This window comes from Podospora pseudocomata, chromosome 7, assembly GCF_035222375.1.
Source record: "Podospora pseudocomata strain CBS 415.72m chromosome 7, whole genome shotgun sequence".
Lineage (NCBI taxonomy): Eukaryota > Fungi > Ascomycota > Sordariomycetes > Sordariales > Podosporaceae > Podospora > Podospora pseudocomata.
The window spans coordinates 725,356-745,020 of NC_085891.1; the positions used below are offsets into that span (position 1 = coordinate 725,356).

Genomic DNA, 19,665 nt, shown 5'->3' on the forward strand with positions numbered 1-19,665 from the left:
GAAGATCTTCGAGGCTCAAACTGCTAAGGATATCACCAATAAGGCACTGAGCAAACTGAACATAAAATAGGTGAAATCTTAGGTGTGCCACAACAAAGACACAGGGTGACTTGGATGAGGAAGTGGCTACAGTGAACAGAAACAGAAACTCAAGAAATGCGTTAAATAGGTACCGTAAGTCAGAGTTAGCCGTGGATGTGGTCGCTGAAGTTGGGTTTCGACGATTCATTGTGTCACGTTCTGATGTGTTGGGTAGTGTGTCTTGAAGAGTGATTGGTGACAAGCCACCGTCTCGAGCTTCAGTAAGTGGGAGAGAAGCAATGACGCAGAAGTGTTGATGTGCAAAGACGAGCAGGTTTACATTGCACATTTTGAAGAGGCACGGCGGTACCTTTATAAATCTGTTCTCAAACTCAAGACGCAGTTGCTGTTCTCTACCTACTGGCACGATCTCGTACATCCAATCGCCTGGATTCAATGTTTCCAATGATCAGGGTCAAGATCGACCCGGCACGTACCCTCTTCTGAAATGGGCTGTCGGCCAATCAAAAGCAATCTGCCTTTGAACGATCATCCAGGCAGATATCATCTTTTGCCGGGCTTGGAGTCAAGGCATCGGAACGCGCTTCAAGGCGCCCCGCACCCAAACTGAGAATACGGAAAGCATGTTCCTCCCCAAAGCCAAGTTCAGTTCCCACGTTTGCCAACAGGTGATGGCCACGCTGTGTGGTATTTCTCCTGACCTTCCATCATCCTTCCACATTTAATGCGGCTCGAACTGTGCTGATTCGAGGCCATTCACAATGCACAACACGTTCAACGCAAACAGGATACACCTCCAGCCCTGTACTCTTTTGACTTATCACCACTTTCTTGTTCGCAAGGAGATTCAAAATCTATAACCGCGATATCCTTCTCAGGCATTTAATGGAGCTTGCATCACAGAAGCCAAAGAAGGAATTAAAATGGGAATCTTTCAAGGAAGAGCTCGTGGAACTCTACATCTCCCGAGATCTATGTTTGAAACAGCTCATGGGGATAATGGAGGAGCGACATTCTTTCCAGGCCACGTATGCATTTTTTAAATCTCCCCACGCTAAGATTCAAGGGCGGGATCGCACTGACTTTGTCCAGAACGCCACAATACGAATATCAATTCAAGAAACAGGGACTTCGGAAGTACATGACCAAAAACTGTCTACATAACCCCATCGCGATTGGTGTTCGGCTCTCTATGAGGTAGTCCATCAAAACTGAGGCAGAGCAAACATCCCACACCCATTTCAAATCTAATGTTGAAGATAGCTGCTACCAAAACGAACATACCTACTGGCGTCCGATCAACGGAGATACAAATGTCAAAGGCAACCTGTCCCAAGTTCCACTATTCCTCAGAGCCTTGTATTCCAATCACGTCTTCTCTCGTTGCTTCTCCTCCTCCTCCGCTCAATCATGCTGCCGATAAAGTAGTCCTGATACCTGTGCCTGCACAAGTAGTGTGAGCAAGCGGCAGATTCTGAGCGTACATGGTTCGTCCTTGCGTTTATCTGACGTGACTGAAATGCCCTATGACATCCTTTGGCCAATGATTTGCACAAGCCTAAACAAGAGAGTTAGCTGCCTACGGTAAAGTGAGTTCCCTATGACCCTAGAGGGAGAAAGCTCGAAGGCGAGATATGTACTCAATGCGTCACAGCAGGTGGGACAGAACGCTGAACCCTTCTTTGTCTGGCCGAAAAAACGCTCTTCACACCCTCGTAACAGAGTTCTATCGCTACCACGCCTTCCCTCTCTAACGTTCCGCCTGGCTTTGCAGTAATCTCTTTTAGTTTTTTCAGCGTGCCAGGCAACACGACACACACAAGGTCTCCACTGAGGCACAGGGGCTGTGGCTGTGACTCGGAGGGCTTCTGACGCGGTTACTGGCACTGGAGCTGATGCCTGAGTGGCGACTGTCCATGCATTTTGCTCGTAATCAAAGCCGGTCGGCATCGGAGCTGGTGTCTGAGGGTTGACTGCCCATCCGTAATAATTCTTGGCCGGATTCACTTGCACTGGAACTGGAGCTGGTGCCTCAGTGCTGACTGGCCGGTCATTTGCCCCGGAATCATAGCCCTCTGACATTGGAGCCGGTGACTGAGTGCAGACTCGCAAGTCATTTGCCTCGTAATCATAGCCGGCTGGCACCGGAGCTGGTGCCCAACATGGTGTTGCCATGCAATCTGCCCTGTAATTATAGCCGCCCGTGCCGGCTGCCATATCTGACTGTGGTGCAAATTGAGATTCTGCTTCGAAAGCGGTTTGAAATTGTTGATCTGGAATCTTGCCCATTGATCCAGACATCATATCTTTCCGCCATCTCGAAGGCGTGATTTTCGTGGGTCTCGAAGATGCACCGGCGCGGCTGTCTCATCCTCTCTTGGGCAACGATCTGACCTTTGGCTCCGACACTTTCTCAGCTCCTCGACTTCTCTTTGACAATTGTGCGACGCTGGGAGCCGTTCGTATGAGGGAGCCCCCTAGGACCGTGTAGCCTAACATGAATCTTGTCGAAGTCTTTTTAGAAGCAGCTTGGGCTTTGTTGCCTTCAGAGGAATCGGCTAAGGTTGTATAGTCTGATGTGATCCATGTCGGCGAAGTCGTGGCGATGCTAGGGTCAGTATAACCAGTAGTTGAAGCCGATTGAGCTTGAGATTTCTGATTGAGCGCTGCGTCTGCTAGCGCATGCAGGCCGTATGGTCCACTATACTGAAGGACCTCGTCTGCCCTTCTCATTACACCTCCTGCAGACAAATCCGCAGTGCCCTCTTCACCCAGCGGCCGTATAATTGGTAGCTGCAATCGGCCAGCAATAGTAGACATTAGCATGATGCTTAAGTGGCCTCGCATAGACTCATGCAGGTGGCAGAGGTTGATGACTTACACGACATCTCCCACACAGTTGCCCCCAAACCCGCGGCGCTTACTGGGATTGCACCTACACCGACCCTCACACTGGGACATGTTGGTTTCTTTGCGATTGTCTAGCTCTCTAGAGGCGCCTTTTAAAGACTGTCTACCCCAGTTGGATTGCTTCGTTGATAGAATGAGTTGGCTTACAAGTGAGTAAGCAAGGTGGGTAAATAGGTACATATATAGAAAGTCGTTCTGCGACTAATTGACTTCCGGCGCCTCGCGCATGGTGGGCATATGATTCCGCCTCCATGGTTGCTATCTCATCTCTTCGTATCTCCACATGATTTGATAATTTGCGCAGCTTGGGTGAACCAGAGCCACCCAATGCCGGGACACAGCCAAGTCTCATGTATTCGCCGATTGTCAACAATGTGTGACCTTTTGATCGCCCAGTGCTAGAATTCATGTGAGCATCATCAAGTGCTATGTTGGTGGCGACTGTTTCAGGAACGTTCTCGTGGTAGCATCACGTTGAGAAAATGTTCAGAAGAAACTAGATTATGAGTTTTGGTACCTGAGGAACAAGGCCTTTATCTCCGTTGGCACTGGTCAAAGCTTTCCAGAATGACCACCGCAGGCTTTCTTCCAAACAATCCAGTCCATATTCTTAAACAGGGAGGTCCTGGTGATTTGTTCTGGGCGTAGGTGGGCATGACAGTTCAGTGCACTGAAGATCATTTGATTGCCCAACAAAGAACGGCAGTTGTTCTCAGCAAACTAGACTAGAAAATAGATATACGGCCAGATTCATAGTATTCATCTATTGGAAATTTGACCTCCTGTTTTCTGGAAGTATTCAGTGCCTCGCAGCTGAACAGAGGGATTATCATTTCTGTTCAGGGGCCATTGTTTACAAACTGATAAGAGAGAGTGGGTCTATTGAAAAGGCGCTCTTGAGCTCAAGAAATGAAAGTTTCCAAGCAGGAACCAAGAAATCCGTCGTCAATGATATGCAGGTAAGGAAATTTAAGGTTCTAATCTCCAGGCTGTCACGGCTGTCAGAATGGGTGTTCAATCGGCAAGGTCGATCAATTTCCCGTTCCCTGTCCTGCCCAACGCCGCCATCACCCCTTTTTTTGCAACAACCTACCACACACGCCTTCTCTTGAAATCAACAGCAAAGTTCCAACATTGACACACTATTACTATACTAGCTCTAACTATATCGAGACGATGGATCTATTGGGGCTGTCTGAGAAAAGCCCTGGAGCCAGAATTTTAAGTGTGCAGCTGGAGGAGAAAGCCAAGTGACTTTGCTAAATTGTAGACTTATGTGGTCAGCACACCATCCCTGAAACGGTCACAGACTTGCAAACTCTAAGCCAGTTTCAGCCAGGAAGGATTCATTCTTTGCAACTCCCAGCATGCATCAAGGAACGGAGGTTATAAAGTCCCAGCAGATATCAGCCACATGCCTCAAAGCGCAGCCATCAGCCAATATTCGTTTCTCGTCAGTTCAAAGATTTTCACTTCTTTTCTCGCCCGGTTCTATTCTCTCCTCCACAGTCTGATAATCTTACCCTGCCTAGGAACCTAGATACTGGCCCTTATGTATCAGCACCTCAGGATCTGAGACCCATGATAAAAGACTGACAGACATTTCAATCCGGCGCTAACGAGAGAGGGGTGATGACTCTCAATCTCACCAGGAACTTCTTGCTTCTAGCAAGTATTGCCACGAAGATTGGTGCCTCGCCACAAAGGCATTCGGGTTGGGCCTCACCGGACCCCACCGGCACAAAAACACAAGATGGACTAGAGCATCTTCGGATATCGCATAAGCCTACGGATGCCCCGATCCTGGCCACATCACGAGAGTTGCGTCGCGGGGATGATGATGCTGGCGTCTGCGGTTACTTCGACAACCCCGCTATTCGTACGTGATGCTTAATACTTTCCTATCATATATGAGTCTAACAGCACTTTGTTTCAGCGGCTTATCACTGCCTTCCATACGAAACATGCACCAACATCGGCAACTATCGCGCGTGTTGCCCCAAGGGAGATTGGTGCGCAGATTTAGATTCTCACCACACAGCATGCGTGGATTACACCCATGCCGCGTGCCTCTATCCAACCCCAGGCACGTTATGTTGGTAAGAGCCCTTCAAGTTCTCGTAGCAAGTCGGTACGATACTAACTATTGGACCTTCAGTAATGGCGAAGACGGTTATGGCTATTGCCGGCAATACCACTGGTCAACATCTGCAACACCGAATCGAACCTTCACGGTCTTTGCCTGCATGCCAGGGAAACACACCGATGTTGGCACGCTCTTACCCACCCCGCCCTCGGGCTCCAGTCTCCCCACCGAATCATCGAACGATCCCAGCTACGAGGACTTGCTACGTTTCGGAGGCTCTACATTCTCATCGACGTCAGACACGCCATCAAGCAAAAGCGAAACACCAGTGGGGGCCATTGTGGGAGGGGCTATTGGGGGTCTGGCCGTCATAGGAGCAGTCATTGTCGCCATCTTCTTCATGTTCTTCCGCAGCAAGAAGCAGGTGATTGAGGCGAAATCAGGGCCAGGATCGTCGACATCATTGTCGGATCATGAGCAGTCGGTTGACCTGCTGCCTCAACAGTCACCGATTGCTAGGACATGGAGACCTTCTTCTATATCCTATGCACCCCCACTCTCGGGTCCGGGGTTCACACTGCCGAATCCCAAAGCAACAAGCACGATTGTGTCACCCGAGAGCGAAGACGACTCGCTAGAACAACAACATCAACCGTTAATGTCGATGCGGGGACCAATGAGCCCTGTCAATGCTGTTCCGGTCGAGATCGGAAAGGCCAAGGAGTCTCCTATTGAACTGGCTGAAACGTGCGGACACTATGAGCTTGCGTCGCATCCTGTCAAGTGAAATCGAAGTAGTGTGGCATATGGGTTTATAGCGAGTCCAGATATAGGGTACAGTAATACAGTGTATTTTCTGATAGAAAAGATAAGCGAACTGGAAGAAACCCAAACCTACACAGAACCTTCTTATACCACAAGAGCTTATCCGTGGGTCAAGGGCTGGAGACCCGTGTAAGTTGAAAGGGACTTTACTGGTCAGCGGCAAGGTTTCGTTTGCAGAAAACGCTTTTGTTGACTCTGATGAACAGCACGCTAGCATTGTTAGGTATACTCATTTTCATTTTCAGGGCATACGCTTTGTATATAGGTACCTATGGGTTACTGCAACATCTACTCTTCGAGGTAGACTCCTTGGCCACCTTCCGACTCATCAAAGCCACACATTCTCAAAATAATCATCGCAGTATCTCCGTCAACGTCTACATTCCCAACGTATCCCAACCACCCCTCTCCAACCTTAGCCATCGCAGCCGCACTAGCACCCGTTGAATCAGAATACCAGCTCTCACCGGATTTCATTCCCTCCGCCCGCAGCTTAACAGCATTCCAATCAACTACATCAGGCAATGCATCTTTCCCCTGTCCCGGAGCCTCAGCCCTTCCATATTCACCCCGTGAACAACCACCGAACTTCCAATCCAACCCCTCGATCTCAGAGAACATGGTGTCAAAGTCTCTCGGGATAACACCACACGGAAATTCGCAGCAAATAATCACCCTGCCCCCCTTTCGGATGTAATTCTTGAGGAGCAGATGCCATATGGGAGAGTGGCGAGGGAAGGTGATGCCGTGGTCAGCAATCAATACAGCACTGAAGCTGTTCGCGACCTCTCGGTGGGAAAACATCTCCAGGGCATCTTCGGGGTCTTCGGCCTTCAAGATTCTGCCCGACTCTGCCGGCAAAGCATGCAAGAGGTTCTCGTATTCGATGTCGAACCAAGAGGGCGACTGTAGGGAGAGAAGAAGGACGTGCCTCGGGATACGTAAGGGTCTGGGAACTGTCATGTCGTCGTGGGCTGTTGTGGGTGAATTGCCGTTGACGGTGGTTCGTTCACACGTGTGCGACTGGTGGTCGCTGTGGTGGTTTGTGGTGACCATCTAAGGCGACAAGGGGGTTAGTAAATAAATATACAGACTCTGCAAAGTCGAGTGATATACCTTGACAACTATCCAAACTTTGAGACTTTGAGGAAGATGGGTCTCAAGAGGAGGTTTCTGAATCTAAAAGTCGGGAAGCAGTCGGAAGAAAAAGCAGTAGGGAGTGACTGTTGTTTTTACCATTCAGTTCACGTGGTCAAAGACAGCATCACCAGAAGAGCAACAAGCAGGTGGGTTGTCACCTTATCGCGTTATCGGACATGACAGTACGATAACAAACCCCCGAACAGTGCTCACAAATGTTAACTGGCAGAGTTTTGCCATGTTGCCCCGCCTTTGTCTTATTTCAGGATATTCCTGTAAGGACCCATTTGTTCCTTTTATGTATGCTGTCTCTTCTTCTGACCTGTCGAAATTCGAGCCTTGATCATGGTTGAAGGATGAGGGTGTAAAATAGAGAACCTGGCATACCTAAGATAGGTCATCATTGTGTTTGAGTCAATTCAAGCAATGTAGTCATTCACAGATCTCATCATTCCTTAGGTCTTCACAGATGTTTAATGAGTAAGGTGCGCAATAACTAAGGTATATTCTTCCTGTCATGAATGTTGTCAAAACTATTGCATAAAGGTGAGTAAAATTTGATGAAAACAAAGCTATGTTCTTTGCCAACTCATAGCTACCTTTACTTAGTCGTTACCAACCTAATATTCAACTTTCCACATTATAACCTCAAAACTAACCAATCAACCCATGCTTGCTTTGAATTCACTTTCGTCACCCTTCCATGTTTCTCAAAGAACTCGAACTGCAACATCATCACTTCTTCCCAGCCTGTCGATGTGCCTGTTGATTTGCCATCCCCCTGCGGGCCAACTTCCCAGTATCAAAAGAGATAGCAAGAATCCAGAAGATGGTCGCGAGGGGCATAATTTGTCCAATACTCCGGATTTCCTTCTCAGGGCTGCCACCACCGTTGGCAACCTCCATCCAGCCTGACATGTCAACCCAGTCCCGCAGAATTGTGAGGTGGGCATATGACAGGAAGCACGGGATGCTGCACAACACAACAAACGCTGTTGTCATGAAGACATTCTGGTGATAATTCGGCCTGTTTCTCGTCAAGAACTTCTCCAGATGGGCACCAACATATCCCACTGCTAGCATATAGCAAAAGACAAAGGCTGGGGTGACCTTAGGCCCGGGCCCGCCAATCGCGTCTTTCTGCTCAGGGGCCAGGTTGATAAACGGGTCCAGGTCAGGATCGAGAAAACATGCCATGGGAAGGAGAAGCGAGCTGTCGGAACGGCCCGGGGTTGGGATGAACATCAGTTCGGGGGACGTGTTCCTTTCCATTTGGTAGTACAGGTACCGACAAAGAAATGCATATATGATGATGGAGGCGGCCGTTCGCAGGCATCCGATCCATTTGGACCTCCAAAAGTCGTCAAGTACATAGACTGAAAGTGTGACGCAAGACAGTGACAAGATGAGTGTATCGACGGCGAAGTTGTAGTGGTAGGCTGAAAGGGTGCATTTGGACTCCAGACCAAAGTTGAGGGCATAGGAGAAGGCGAGAACAAGTTGAGCATCGATCGTCACCCTGAAGAGCTCTTTCATCCAGGACTTGAGCCAGGAGTAGACCCCTTTGGCTGTGTTCTTTCCTTTCTGTGCCATGCTGGAGGGGTGACTCTTGCTGTTGCTTTTGTTCGTTGTGGGAAGACTGTGAAGATATTGTTAGTATCTGTGGATTACAAGAGGCATTTGGTTGAGACCTACATCTTTGATTTCTTTCCCCGGAGGCGATATGACCACTCCCGCACTACAAACAGAATAGCCACGATGTTGACGAAAAGTGCCGAGGCGAGAGATATCCACACCTAGAATACCATGGTTAGAAGATACTATTCGAATGAAACTTGGTACTTGGTACGTAGCCCCACTGAGTGGGCGTGGTTCAGGGTAGAAATCAACTTACTCCGTATCCAGCAATGTCTGGGTTAGCTTCGAAGTGGCCACGAGTTATATTGCCATATGAATTGACAGTGTTGTTGGAGAAAAAGTTGACAACACAGCTGGTGCTGAGGTCAACACCGAGAAGACAACAGTCATGCTGAAGATTGGTCTCATAATTGGAGGACAGGAAATAGGGCACCCATTGCAAGAAGTTGTGCTGAACACCGTCTTGTGCACAGGTTGGTGATGCCATGAGGTTGAGATATGCTCGAGAGACAACTGAGAAGCTTGTGGTCCTTTGGGGGAAACAACACGGACAATAGAGAACTCCATGGCTATTTAACTTGAGAGACTTACCTACTTCAAGTTCTCCTCCGGTCACTTCGCCCGAGAAGGCTCCCTCTCCCTCCCATTGCAAAGCCCAAATTTAAACCAAGGGTTGCACTGTGCCGCATAAAGTTCAACAAGGCGATGCTGGCCATGAGGGGTTCCTCTGTGATGGTGTAGTGGTGGTGAAGCCCAGCCTTGTGGTGATTAGAACCTATTAAAATAGGTTTTTACAGTTGGCGTGGGTGGCCGTTGAAGACTATAGGTGGTCCTATATGCAGGCCCCACTCAGCTCCTGTATGTCTTGACCGCGCCGCTTCAAGGCCGTTTAGTAGACCGGCGTATGTTCCAGATTCGTGGAAATGATCGACTCCAGAATGGAAACTACTGGTTTGATACAAATAGAAAGGCTGCTCTGTTGCATAGGAAGGGAACGGCCCGCGGAGTTCCGATACTGAGACTGAATACGAACTTGACTTGAATGGTCAGGACTTGAGAAGGGATCCAAACACACCTACAACCATAGAAGGCATCAACCAAGTGGCCCCCAACGGCACACATAGCTGCAGTATGCAGTATGTCGATCAGGAGGTCGTATGGGCGCAAGGCTGTGGGTGAAGTGGCAAGTATCGCACACCACTACGATGAATTCTACATAAGGGTGCTGCAATGAGAAAGTTTGTCAGTCTTCAAGGCTTAAAACTCCAATTTCCACCACGGCTTGTGTGGTCTGGCCATTAGGTTGCTCTCGACCAATTTCCAAGAGAAAGCTCTAACAGAGCTGACAAAAGACTTCTGACAAATGAGATATTGTGGCATGGATAAGCTGGAAGAGGTTTGTGACAGCGTCGTTGTGTTTGGTAAACGGGGCCAGGGTTGGGGTTGCAAGGTGCAGAAGCCAAGGCATCGGAAGCAGGGGCGGCCTGTCAGAATTTGTCACGTGCATGTCACTTGGCAGTCAAGCACAGGCCAATGGGCCCATTGCATCACTAATAAACCCCCCACCACGGTTGATTGGCTAGCCGACGCCCGATTTTTGGGTTCCATTTGCTTTCCAACGAAGGCAGAAAGATCAACGGCAGCTATCTTAGTGATCATAAAAGTGATTCCCTTTCCACTCAACCCGCCAGCGACTGTTGCCTGCCGTTTTCAGCGAACAACCGCGACCACCAGCTCCCCGGACACGTCCAGACTCGACCAAGCCATCGTCTTTGGCACACCGACCCGAGTCCACAAACCACAACAACATCCCCTCTGTTTACAGTTCCACACAACCAAATCGTCAAGATGGGTGAATCGCGGTTCGTGCTCCCGACGCCGGCCCCGTAGCGTCCACACGGCGCGGGGTCCTGGTGATCCGTCCCCAGCAACAGCAACGACTGACGAATGTTTTGCACACAGGCAAGAGCTTGTGCAGTGGCTTAACAGCCTCCTGCAGCTCAACATCACCAAGGTCGAGCAATGTGGTACTGGGTACGTCGTCGATGCCCCTCCCTTGCAGTTGAGCTCGAGGAACACCAGAGACTGACAATGGACGCCCGGAAACAGCGCCGCCCTCTGCCAGGTCTACGACAGCATCTTCCAAGATGTCCCCATGTCCCGAGTCAAGTTCAATGCCAACACCGAATATGCATACATTCAGAATTTCAAAGTCCTGCAAAGTGAGTCTTTGCCGAGCTCCTTTGAGGTTACCGTCTCTAACTATCTGCCTCTAGACACTTTCACCCGGCATCACATCGACCGATCGATCCCCGTAGAGTCGCTCGTGAAGTGCAAGATGCAGGACAATCTTGAGTTCCTGCAGTGGACCAAAAAGTTCTGGGACCAATACTATCCCGGCGGTGACTACGATGCCGTGGCCAGACGGAAGGGCGCCCCAACCGGACCTGCTGGAGGTGCGGCTCCCCGCGTGACGGCGTCTGCAGCGAGACGTCCGGGTGGGACCACTCCCACCACCGGCCCTCGAGTTGGGGCCAAGGCCGCTGCTCCCAGCGCCGCCTCTCTCGCCCTGCAACAGGAGAACACCACCCTTAAGGAGACCGTCGTCGGCCTTGAGAGGGAGCGTGATTTCTACTTCAGCAAGCTCCGCGACATTGAGCTCCTTGTCCAGCAAGCTGTGGAGGAGGACCCCGAGCTCGAGAAGCAAGAGGACGGCCTGGTCAAGCAGATTCAGACCATCCTGTACTCGACCGAGGAAGGCTTTGAGATTCCCGAGACGGAGCAGCTTGACGACCAAGAGACATTTTAAGGCATGGAATGCCACAGTATTCTGATTTGATGAAGCTATGGTTCGGGAAATCCGACGCCGTTGCAGACGGATACAAAACAAATCAGGGGGAAGGCGTGGTGGCGGACAAAAGCAAAAGGATTGATGTTGGTGCGGAGTTGCCTTCTATACCCCAAAAGCCCCTCATGGGTGCTGCTTTGCCTACCCTACTTAGTCTTGTTGGCTCTCACCACGACGTACCGGGTGTGGGGGCGAGTTCTGATAGACAACAAGCATTTATGACATGGAATTTGTAATCAGCGAAGCTAATACTTACTTTCTATTGCGAGTGATGGACATTTGGAAGGAATTGAATATCGAGGCACTGGTGTTGACGCCTGAATGCGGGACTTGAGTGTGGGGGAGCGGGTAGCAGAAGATATGCAGGTCGAAAGAGTCAGAAACCTGAGTTGCGTAACCGAGCCGAGACCCTGGAATTCAGGCAGGTGGGTTGAGGAATATGCTATGGGACTTAATGCCGTAAGCTGAGCCCCAATATCAACTCCTACTTCTCTCATGTTCTCGTGATGGTCACTTTTGGTGTCTCATTATGCCAGTTGACTTGGTGTGTTTAGTGTCAGGGTCAGGGTTATCAGTGTAGGACACTAAACCAGCCACCCGCAACCCAATCCGGCAACAATGACACCACTGGGCCTCGTGGGCGTCAAGTGGCAGGCACCGAGCGAAGCTCGGAATCAAAGGTTCCCACTTACAATCAACAACCTTTTCTATTTTGCTGCGCCATTCAAGATACCCTCTTCTTCAAATTGTTCGCTGTCTTTTCTATCTTTCGTCCTTTCCACATTTCACGGCTCCAAGCGGCACAGTGCCATCTCAAAGCAAGCGCCCCATCCGTTGATGCCCAGCTGAGGGTCCCGAACTCATCACCATCATCCGAAACACCCTGACCGACTCGACCGACCGCAACTAACCACGCTCGGTCGCGTGTGTGTGCATTTCCCCAGGGTGTTAAACTTGACAACAGCTGGGGAATTTCCTCGACACGCGGTATTCAACAACCGTTACTATCACCATCAGCCAACACCAACCCCCGCCGCGCAACTACAAGATGGCACCCCCCATCGAAATCTCCATCCCCACCACGTCCATCTCCACCCCCCCAAACGGCAAACCCTTCACCCTCTACAACATCACCCTCCGCCTCCCCTTGCGCTCCCTCATCGTCCAAAAGCGCTACTCGGAATTCGAAGCCCTCCACAAGAACCTCCACTCCCTCGTCGGCGCTTACCCCCCCGAGCCACTCCCCGAAAAGTCTTGGTGGCGCACCTCGACGGCGAACTCCCCTGAACGCACAGAAGAGAGGCGAGCGGGGTTGGAGAAGTATCTTCGTGCCATTGCCGAACCGCCAGATAGACGGTGGAGGGATACTCCCGTCTGGAGGGCCTTTCTGGGGCTTCCTGCGGGAAGCAGCACGCAGAGTGGGATTAGTCTCGAGGGACGGATCCCTGCTATTGGGTTGAGGGAGGCGAATTTGGCTGCTGCTAGCGACCCGGGGACGTGGCTGGATTTACATCGGGAATTGAAGACTTCTCTTCACGAGGCGAGGGTTGCTTTGGGACGGAGGGATGGGGCGACGGAGAATAGTGCTAGGGTTGAGGCGGGGAGTGCGGCGAAGCGGGCGTTGATTAAGGCGGGGAATCTGATTGGGAGTTTGAGTGATGGGTTGAGGGTTATGAAGGAGGATGGGGGGAAGCTGGGGGAGGGGGAGTTGAGACGGAGACGGGATTTGTTGGCGGCGGCGAGGGTGGAGAGGGATGGGCTGGATAAGCTGAGTAGTAGCTTTGCTGTTGCTGGTGGGGGGGTTGCGGCTGGGGTGGCGGTGGGGAGGCATCAGGGGGTTGCGAGTGCGAGTGAGAGGGCTGCGCTTATGGGAAATAATGATGGGGGGCCGAGCAGTATTGGGATTGTGAGGACGTCGACTGGACGGCGGGTGTTGGGTGCGCCGCTGCCGGAGACGGAGAGGACGAGGGAGCTGGATAATGAGGGAGTACTTCAGCTACAGAGGGACACTATGCAGGAACAAGACCAGGAGGTGGAGGCGCTGGCAAAAATTATCAGACGGCAAAAGGAGATGGGGCTGGCGATCAACGACGAGGTTAACCGCCATATTGACATGCTGGACCGTCTGAATGACGACGTGGACGTTGTGGGCAGGAAGCTGGGCGTGGCAAAGGATAGGGTCAAGAGACTGTGACGGGAGGAGCCGCCTGCTGGTCAAACTGCTGGAGATGCTACAACAACAACAACAACAACAACAATGAATGACACCGCCGCTTCTTGTGCTGCTTTTTCTTCTTCTTCCATCTCTATTTCCTCTTCTTATTATCGTAATAGTGCTAGTGACAAGGCTAGCATGGACACCATCACCACTACTGCTCCCCCGCTATCCGAGGGAGCTGCTCGGAATATGCAAGAGATTGAACAAGAGGACAACAGCACAAATGCGGTACGACAGCAACAGCAACAACAACCGGGAGGTGGCATAATTGACGCCGTGCTTTTATTAATTGTTAGGGGGGTTTTGGCCGGCGTTCAGGGGTATGCCGTGCTTGGGTGGCTGATGGGGAAGATATCGGCTGCTTTGGTCTGGACGGTGGAGCTGGTGCTGCTGCTTTTGGTGCAGCCAGGTGGTGGCAATACGAATCATCATAATGGATGACAGAATGAATTGCGAAGGAATACAGTACATGAGGGAGCTAGGGTTAGGTATGGAGTATATGATCATGGGTTTATCTTTTCTGGTGGGGAAGGGTTTTTTTTTTTTTTGCTAGCTCTGGCTTTTTCATGCAGGAACAGGACATGGCATGTGGGGATGGATGATGGATCGGTAGGTAGAAATGATGGAGCTTTTTGCGATGGGTTGGTTTATGGACATGGAGGAGTAGGTTTGTTTTTTTGTTCTAAACTTATAATATATCTGCTTTCTAGTTCTAGATATTTGCTTTGAGCATGGCAACAGGCAACGGAGTTTTATTATTCTCTTATTCGAGAGCCTTGTTGAGGTGTGTCTCGGGCTTGGCTCTTGAGGACACTCAGGGACATCATCTTCGTTTCCCAAAGCCTTTCACAAAGCCTCTCTCTGTTACACCACCCTCGGTGAGCCGAACGAAAAAAAAAAACCGTTGATGGTTACCCAAGACACCAGGTGGGTTGGGTGGTGAGGTAACAATGCAGCCCGTCAGACGTCAGCCGTCAGCCTCTTTTCTCGGGAAGGGAACAACGGAGAAAGTTGAAGGATTCCAGCCTCCTTTTTCCCTCCCATTGGTACCGGTGCCCAGAGGTGTCAGGCACACACCAAAGATGGGATGCCAATGCGGCACGGCAACACGGTTACGTGTACCGTCTTCTCTCTCGGAGTCGGCGTTGCATAAACGAATCATTTTGGATGATCTTAAGAGCAAGGCTGGGAGAATTATAGGAGGTTGTCCAGGACACAGCATTGCATTGGGACGATCAATCTCAAAAGCTTACGGATACACCAACAAATCAATGCAACCACGAGGGGGATTTTTTTTGCAAATGATGACACAAAGGCCGATGAATTCAGCGAGGAGAGTCCAGAACAATTGTTCTTCCAGAGGAGGGGCACAGTGAAGAGTGTGTGTGATATGCTGGCGGATTGGCTACGTCACCCCCACCGCATGGCAGGCTTGGTCCAATGGAAGACGCGTTGCCCAGCAACGCGTCGCAACGAGTATCACTTTCTGGGCTGGTTATTAGTTGATTCACAACTTCTTGAGGCGATCTTCTGAGAAACGTTTCTGTACAAGTTTCAAATCTGAAGATCTGTTCTGAAGTGCCAGTCCTGCAGGTTTCTGTCAGGGCGCATGTCCAAGGCACAGACGGAGTTCTGGGAGACTGCGTCTGACAGCTACTCGGGAAGGCAGACGGGACGTCGAAGTTCGGACGGAGGAGGAGGAGGCTGGGCGGCTTTCCGGGGTGGTGCCGCGATTCGCTGCTCGGTGTGGACCCCTTTCTGGCCTGTCACAACGACAAGATTGCACAATCTGGCCCAATTGGGTGGTGCATTGGGTGCACATCGCGTCCTATCCACTGCTTCACCAGCCCCCCCTCCAAGATGCACAAGTGGATACCTTGAATCATTGGTTTTGCGGTCTTTTCCTGCTCTGCTTCTTCTGGGGATCGCGGGGATTCATTCGACGGATGATTTCTGTTTGCTGATGGGTGACAGATAGGCGGCGCGTTTGATAGGAGCAGGATTGCAGTCTGACCGTCTACCAAAGGTCGATATTACGACGCTCGTTGCGCCTTTATAGTTATCACAAGGTGACCATGACTGACGGGTGGCTGGTTCCCAAAAGATGCTGGACCGTTGAAGAACGTTATCGATTCTGGGGTCCACGCAATCCGGATGGCAGAGGACTGGAAGCGAGAAACATGGCACTCCCCTGGCCGTTTCCTGTCACTGACCAGGCGTTCGACTGGTGGCAGGGAGGGAAGCTGTTGACGTGAGAGAGAAGCTGTGCGATGCCCCAAAGCCAACTGTAGACCTGTGAAAGAGAGTATTGAATATAAGTTTATCGAGAGGAGAAAGACTGATATATCGAATCTGGAGCGGCTCAACTTGACTCTCCGATACAAAGCATATGCGGCATGGCTGGATGTCGCTCGATGTCCCCCTCAATTCACCTGCCAAGTGGTCTGTGCACCGCACACCTTTCCAAAAAATTGCGGGCAGCTTGTGGGGGCGTTTGGAGCTCCCGCTGCTGCCGCTGCCCTCTGTGCTTCCAGGGCCTGGGGGCTGCCGAAAGTAAACACAGCGTCTCCCCGGCCGAGAAATCTTTCCAGGTTTGTTGAGGCCACCTTCACCCACACTCCCGCACCACCCTCCCACACACACCTCTCGCAAAAGCCGATTCTGCAAGTCTGCATTCCTGTCGACATCGCCGTCTCGGACCGTCGCCGAATTCTTTCTAGAATCCGATCTTTTCGCGCGCATTCCACGCTTCGATTAACCCCGAATTCAACACCCCGCTATCAGATCGCGATCTCTCAGCTTGCGCTTGGCTTGGCCGTGCGACCCATCAAACTTGCGACTTTTGCTTTTTGGCATTGGCGTTGAGGCGTCTTGAATTTTTCTTCCTCGGATTTTCTACCGACATCGCCCACTGATCACGCTCTGGCAAGCCGACTGCTGATTTTCTTCGATCTCAGCTGCTTCGACAACCCTCGCGCGCGACGCCAGATGGCTGTGTAGATATACGACTGAACTACGAATTGCGAATTATCTGCTTCCCGGTTAGCATGCTCTGAATCAACCATTCTCACCACCGCGAACCATTACCGCAACGACATAATCTGTATCTGGGCCGGCTGGCCGTTCTCTCACCATGAGCCAGCCACCGCCCCCTCCCCCTCCTCATGGGAACAATCCCAGAACGACGGCTGGTTCGGCACCTTCCCCCGGTTCTGGACTTCCACGAGGGAAATACGATGTTTTTATTATTCCAGAACACTCGGCCGGCGCTGGTTTCCTGTACCTGCCCTCCCTGAGGCCCCAGTGGAACAGCTTCTTCGCTGGCATCGCCTGTTCAGTGATCGTGCTGCTGGTATTCATCAATTTCGCACCGATGATTGCCCAGGTCTTATGGAGCTTGAGGAACTTGGGCGCAATGGGAAACCTGCTATGGGCGGCAATGGCAGCCATGCTGTTCTTCTTCGGACGAATGCAAGGGGAGAGCTCCTCCGCGAAATTCTATCAGAGTCGAGCGAATGGAAGTGGCCAGAACCCTGGTGCTGGATATGGAGGAGCCAAATCAGAATGGTACACCCCTCCCCCGAACCCCGGTCCCACACCCAACCAAGCCCCGCCACCTCCACCTCCGCCGCCTACTGCGGAGGACGAGCATGAGCCTCGTGGCGGCTCATACAAGTCGTCATGGGAGGAGGAGCCACGCCCGCCACCGCAGCCACAGCCAAAGGCTAATCCTCCCGCACCAGAACCGAAGCCGGAGCCAAAGCCGGAACCCAAGGCAAGACCGGAACCGAAGCCAGAGCCAAGACGGACGCCAACCCCGGAACCCACACCGGAGCCAAAGGCAGAACCTAAGGAGCCGAAACCTAAGAAGAGATCGAAGAAGGAGCGCAGAGCAGAGGAGGCTGCCAAAGCCGAAGAGGCCGCCAAGTCTGCTGAGGTTCCCAAGCCTGCAGAGCCTCCTAAACCGAAGGAGATGCCGAGGCCCAAGGAGGCCCCGAAACCGGCCGAAGCACCCAAACCAAAGGAGGTCCCAATACCAGCTGAACCACCTAAGCCAAAGGAAACCCCCAAGCCGAAGGAGATTCCAAAGCCCAAAGAGATACCGAAGCCGAAGGTCCAGCCACCTCCACCACCGCCAACTCCTCCTCCTGCTGAGGAGCGACCCAAGACTCCGGTTTCCCAGCCGAGCCCGACCAAGGGCACTAGCGCTTGGGAGAAAGCAAGAGAAGAGACACGGAAGCGCATAGAGGAGCAGAAGGCCAAAGAGGCCGAGCAAAAGCGGAAAGAGGAGATGGCCCGGCGGTTGAGAGAGCTTCGCGAGCGCGAGGCCAAGGAGCGCGAGAAGCGGGAGGCCGACAAGAGGGAGAGAGAGGAAAGAGACCGCCTCAAGAAGGAGCAAGAGGAGAAGGAGAAGGAAAGGATCGAAAGAGAGTTGAGGGAGAAGCTGGAGAAGGAGAATCGGGAGATTCGTGAGAAGCTCGAAAAGGAAATGCGCGAAAAGCTTCAAAGGGAGCTGAGAGAACGCGAGGCCCGTGAGCGCAAAGAACGTGAAACCCGCGAGAGGTTGGCGAGAGAGCGTGAGGCTAGGGAGAAAGCCGAACGTGAAGCCAGGGAAAGGGAGATCGCGAGGGAGAAGGAGGAGCTGCGACTCAAACTTGAGCAGGAGCGCCAGGCCGCCCGAGAAAGAGAGGCCAAGGAAGCTCAAGAGAGGAAAGAACGTGAAGAGCGTCTGACTCGACTGCGAAAGGAAAGAGAGGAGCGCCTCAAGAGGGAGGAGCAAGCCCGCAAGGAAAAGGAAGAGAGGGAGCAGAACGAACGGAGAGGGACGTCATACGCCTACTCGTCTGTCGGTGAGAAGACGAGCATGTGGCCCAATGGTAAACCACCCAGCGTTGCTCCCTCAGAATCTGCTTGGTCAGCCCCAACTCCTCCAAGAGCTGCTTCTCCGCCTCCTCCATCTCCAACAAAGCCTGCACCATCGCCAGTTCCACCCAAGCATACATCCATTCCTCGGCCAGCACCAGCTGCCCCAACACCACCACCAGCTGCCCAATCCCAGTACCAGCCCCCGCCACAGAAGCAGCCTACCCCCAAGCCAGCAGCATCGTCAACAGGTACAGCAGATGAATACTCGTTCCGACCGTACGACACGCCGAAGAAGTCGCGGAAGAAGTCAGAAACTGATTTCTCCGAGTCTTCCTATGCCCACTCGGCCTCGACCGCGAGAACCACGCCCCCGCCGCCGATGAGAGAGCCATACACAACCAACGACCCGAACAAGATCGTCATTCGAGCGGTGTACGCCTACCTCAACGAGTTTTCCAAGACGCCGGCGCAGCAGCTTATCTCGGGCATCAAGCCTGTCACGGACGGTCTCATTCTGCGAATCACGAGCGCGGGACTGTTTGTCGACGACGACGTACGAGGCGTGGCACAAAGGGAGTGGGACGTCAAGGCCTGGACTCTTAAGCAGATCGAGATCTGGTGTCCCACCCACGCGCAGAATGCCTCCGCTTCTAGTGCCCCAGGTTCGATCCCTACCAATCACCCCTTCTTCAAGACCATGCCTACCCGTCCCCGCGCTGCTGAGCGTGGTGCGACCAAGGTAATGATTGGCGAAGAGGCGCTGGAGTATTTAAGTGAGTTCTCGCGATGCTGCAAGGGTACGTGCCGCCGTGGGCAGGCCTCGGCTGGAGGACCTCCGGCTAGGGGGCTGCATCTTGTCCGGGCTACGCAGAGGGATGCTGGTGGCAAGAGATACCTTTTTGTGGTGGATGAGGAGGAGGGATGGAAGATTGCCGATGGCATCGCGGCCCTCAGGGGCAGTGGCCAAGTCAGAGCGCTTGGCGTGGCTGGTTTCAGCAGCCTTGAGTCGAGGACAGTGCTGGACTCGCTCGGTTTCCATCAGTAGAGGAAGCCTCGTGTTTCGACATTGCCTCTCTCGCCAACACCGTTGCA

General features: G+C 52.1%; 6 protein-coding genes across 6 annotated transcripts; 4 read left to right on the forward strand and 2 right to left on the reverse strand.

The window, feature by feature from the left end:
- Positions 1-3,699: 3,699 nt before the first annotated feature.
- QC762_702955 (uncharacterized protein) lies at positions 3,700-6,070 on the forward strand. The gene is made up of 3 exons (XM_062893149.1): positions 3,700-4,831; positions 4,889-5,051; positions 5,111-6,070. The coding sequence occupies exons 1-3, from the start codon at positions 4,585-4,587 to the stop codon at positions 5,823-5,825; spliced, it is 1,125 nt and encodes a 374-aa protein (XP_062739011.1). The 5' UTR covers positions 3,700-4,584; the 3' UTR covers positions 5,826-6,070.
- An 81-nt stretch (positions 6,071-6,151) lies between these two features.
- On the reverse strand, positions 6,152-6,919 carry QC762_702950 (uncharacterized protein; the record flags this gene model as incomplete). Its single annotated transcript, XM_062893148.1, has 1 exon — positions 6,152-6,919. The coding sequence occupies one exon, from the start codon at positions 6,917-6,919 to the stop codon at positions 6,152-6,154; it is 768 nt and encodes a 255-aa protein (XP_062739012.1).
- A 610-nt stretch (positions 6,920-7,529) lies between these two features.
- mns1B_2 (Mannosyl-oligosaccharide alpha-1,2-mannosidase 1B) lies at positions 7,530-10,047 on the reverse strand. Its single transcript, XM_062893147.1, has 3 exons — positions 8,898-10,047; positions 8,699-8,799; positions 7,530-8,642 (listed from the first exon to the last, which is right to left on the reverse strand). The coding sequence occupies exons 1-3, from the start codon at positions 9,126-9,128 to the stop codon at positions 7,739-7,741; spliced, it is 1,236 nt and encodes a 411-aa protein (XP_062739013.1). The 5' UTR covers positions 9,129-10,047; the 3' UTR covers positions 7,530-7,738.
- Positions 10,048-10,237: 190 nt separating this feature from the next.
- On the forward strand, positions 10,238-11,889 carry BIM1 (microtubule integrity protein mal3). Its single transcript, XM_062893146.1, has 4 exons — positions 10,238-10,503; positions 10,604-10,675; positions 10,751-10,863; positions 10,918-11,889. Exons 1-4 carry the CDS (start codon positions 10,490-10,492, stop codon positions 11,448-11,450), a joined length of 732 nt encoding a protein of 243 aa, XP_062739014.1. The 5' UTR covers positions 10,238-10,489; the 3' UTR covers positions 11,451-11,889.
- A 342-nt stretch (positions 11,890-12,231) lies between these two features.
- On the forward strand, positions 12,232-14,473 carry QC762_702920 (uncharacterized protein). The gene is made up of 2 exons (XM_062893145.1): positions 12,232-13,679; positions 13,830-14,473. The coding sequence occupies exons 1-2, from the start codon at positions 12,538-12,540 to the stop codon at positions 14,146-14,148; spliced, it is 1,461 nt and encodes a 486-aa protein (XP_062739015.1). The 5' UTR covers positions 12,232-12,537; the 3' UTR covers positions 14,149-14,473.
- Positions 14,474-16,840: 2,367 nt separating this feature from the next.
- Positions 16,841-19,618, forward strand: QC762_702900 (uncharacterized protein; the record flags this gene model as incomplete). The annotated part of the gene is made up of 1 exon (XM_062893144.1): positions 16,841-19,618. One exon carries the CDS (start codon positions 16,841-16,843, stop codon positions 19,616-19,618), a length of 2,778 nt encoding a protein of 925 aa, XP_062739016.1.
- Between the last annotated feature and the right edge of the window lie 47 nt (positions 19,619-19,665).

What these genes read in the sequence shown, in the direction of transcription:
- BIM1 (XM_062893146.1), top strand. An exon ending in GTCGAGCAATGTGGTACTGG is followed by an intron (nt 10,676 to 10,750) that starts GTACGTCGTCGA and finishes GCCCGGAAACAG; the next exon opens with CGCCGCCCTCTGCCAGGTCT. An exon ending in GAATTTCAAAGTCCTGCAAA is followed by an intron (nt 10,864 to 10,917) that starts GTGAGTCTTTGC and finishes ATCTGCCTCTAG; the next exon opens with ACACTTTCACCCGGCATCAC.
- QC762_702920 (XM_062893145.1), top strand. Translation starts at nt 12,538, where the DNA reads ATGGCACCCCCCATCGAAATCTCCATCCCCACCACGTCCATCTCCACC. An exon ending in AAGGATAGGGTCAAGAGACT is followed by an intron (nt 13,680 to 13,829) that starts GTGACGGGAGGA and finishes TAATAGTGCTAG; the next exon opens with TGACAAGGCTAGCATGGACA.
- mns1B_2 (XM_062893147.1), bottom strand. Translation starts at nt 9,128, where the DNA reads ATGGCATCACCAACCTGTGCACAAGACGGTGTTCAGCACAACTTCTTG. An exon ending in CAGACATTGCTGGATACGGA is followed by an intron (nt 8,800 to 8,897) that starts GTAAGTTGATTT and finishes ATGGTATTCTAG; the next exon opens with GTGTGGATATCTCTCGCCTC. An exon ending in CGGGGAAAGAAATCAAAGAT is followed by an intron (nt 8,643 to 8,698) that starts GTAGGTCTCAAC and finishes ATATCTTCACAG; the next exon opens with TCTTCCCACAACGAACAAAA.
- QC762_702955 (XM_062893149.1), top strand. Translation starts at nt 4,585, where the DNA reads ATGACTCTCAATCTCACCAGGAACTTCTTGCTTCTAGCAAGTATTGCC. An exon ending in CTTCGACAACCCCGCTATTC is followed by an intron (nt 4,832 to 4,888) that starts GTACGTGATGCT and finishes ACTTTGTTTCAG; the next exon opens with CGGCTTATCACTGCCTTCCA. An exon ending in ACCCCAGGCACGTTATGTTG is followed by an intron (nt 5,052 to 5,110) that starts GTAAGAGCCCTT and finishes TTGGACCTTCAG; the next exon opens with TAATGGCGAAGACGGTTATG.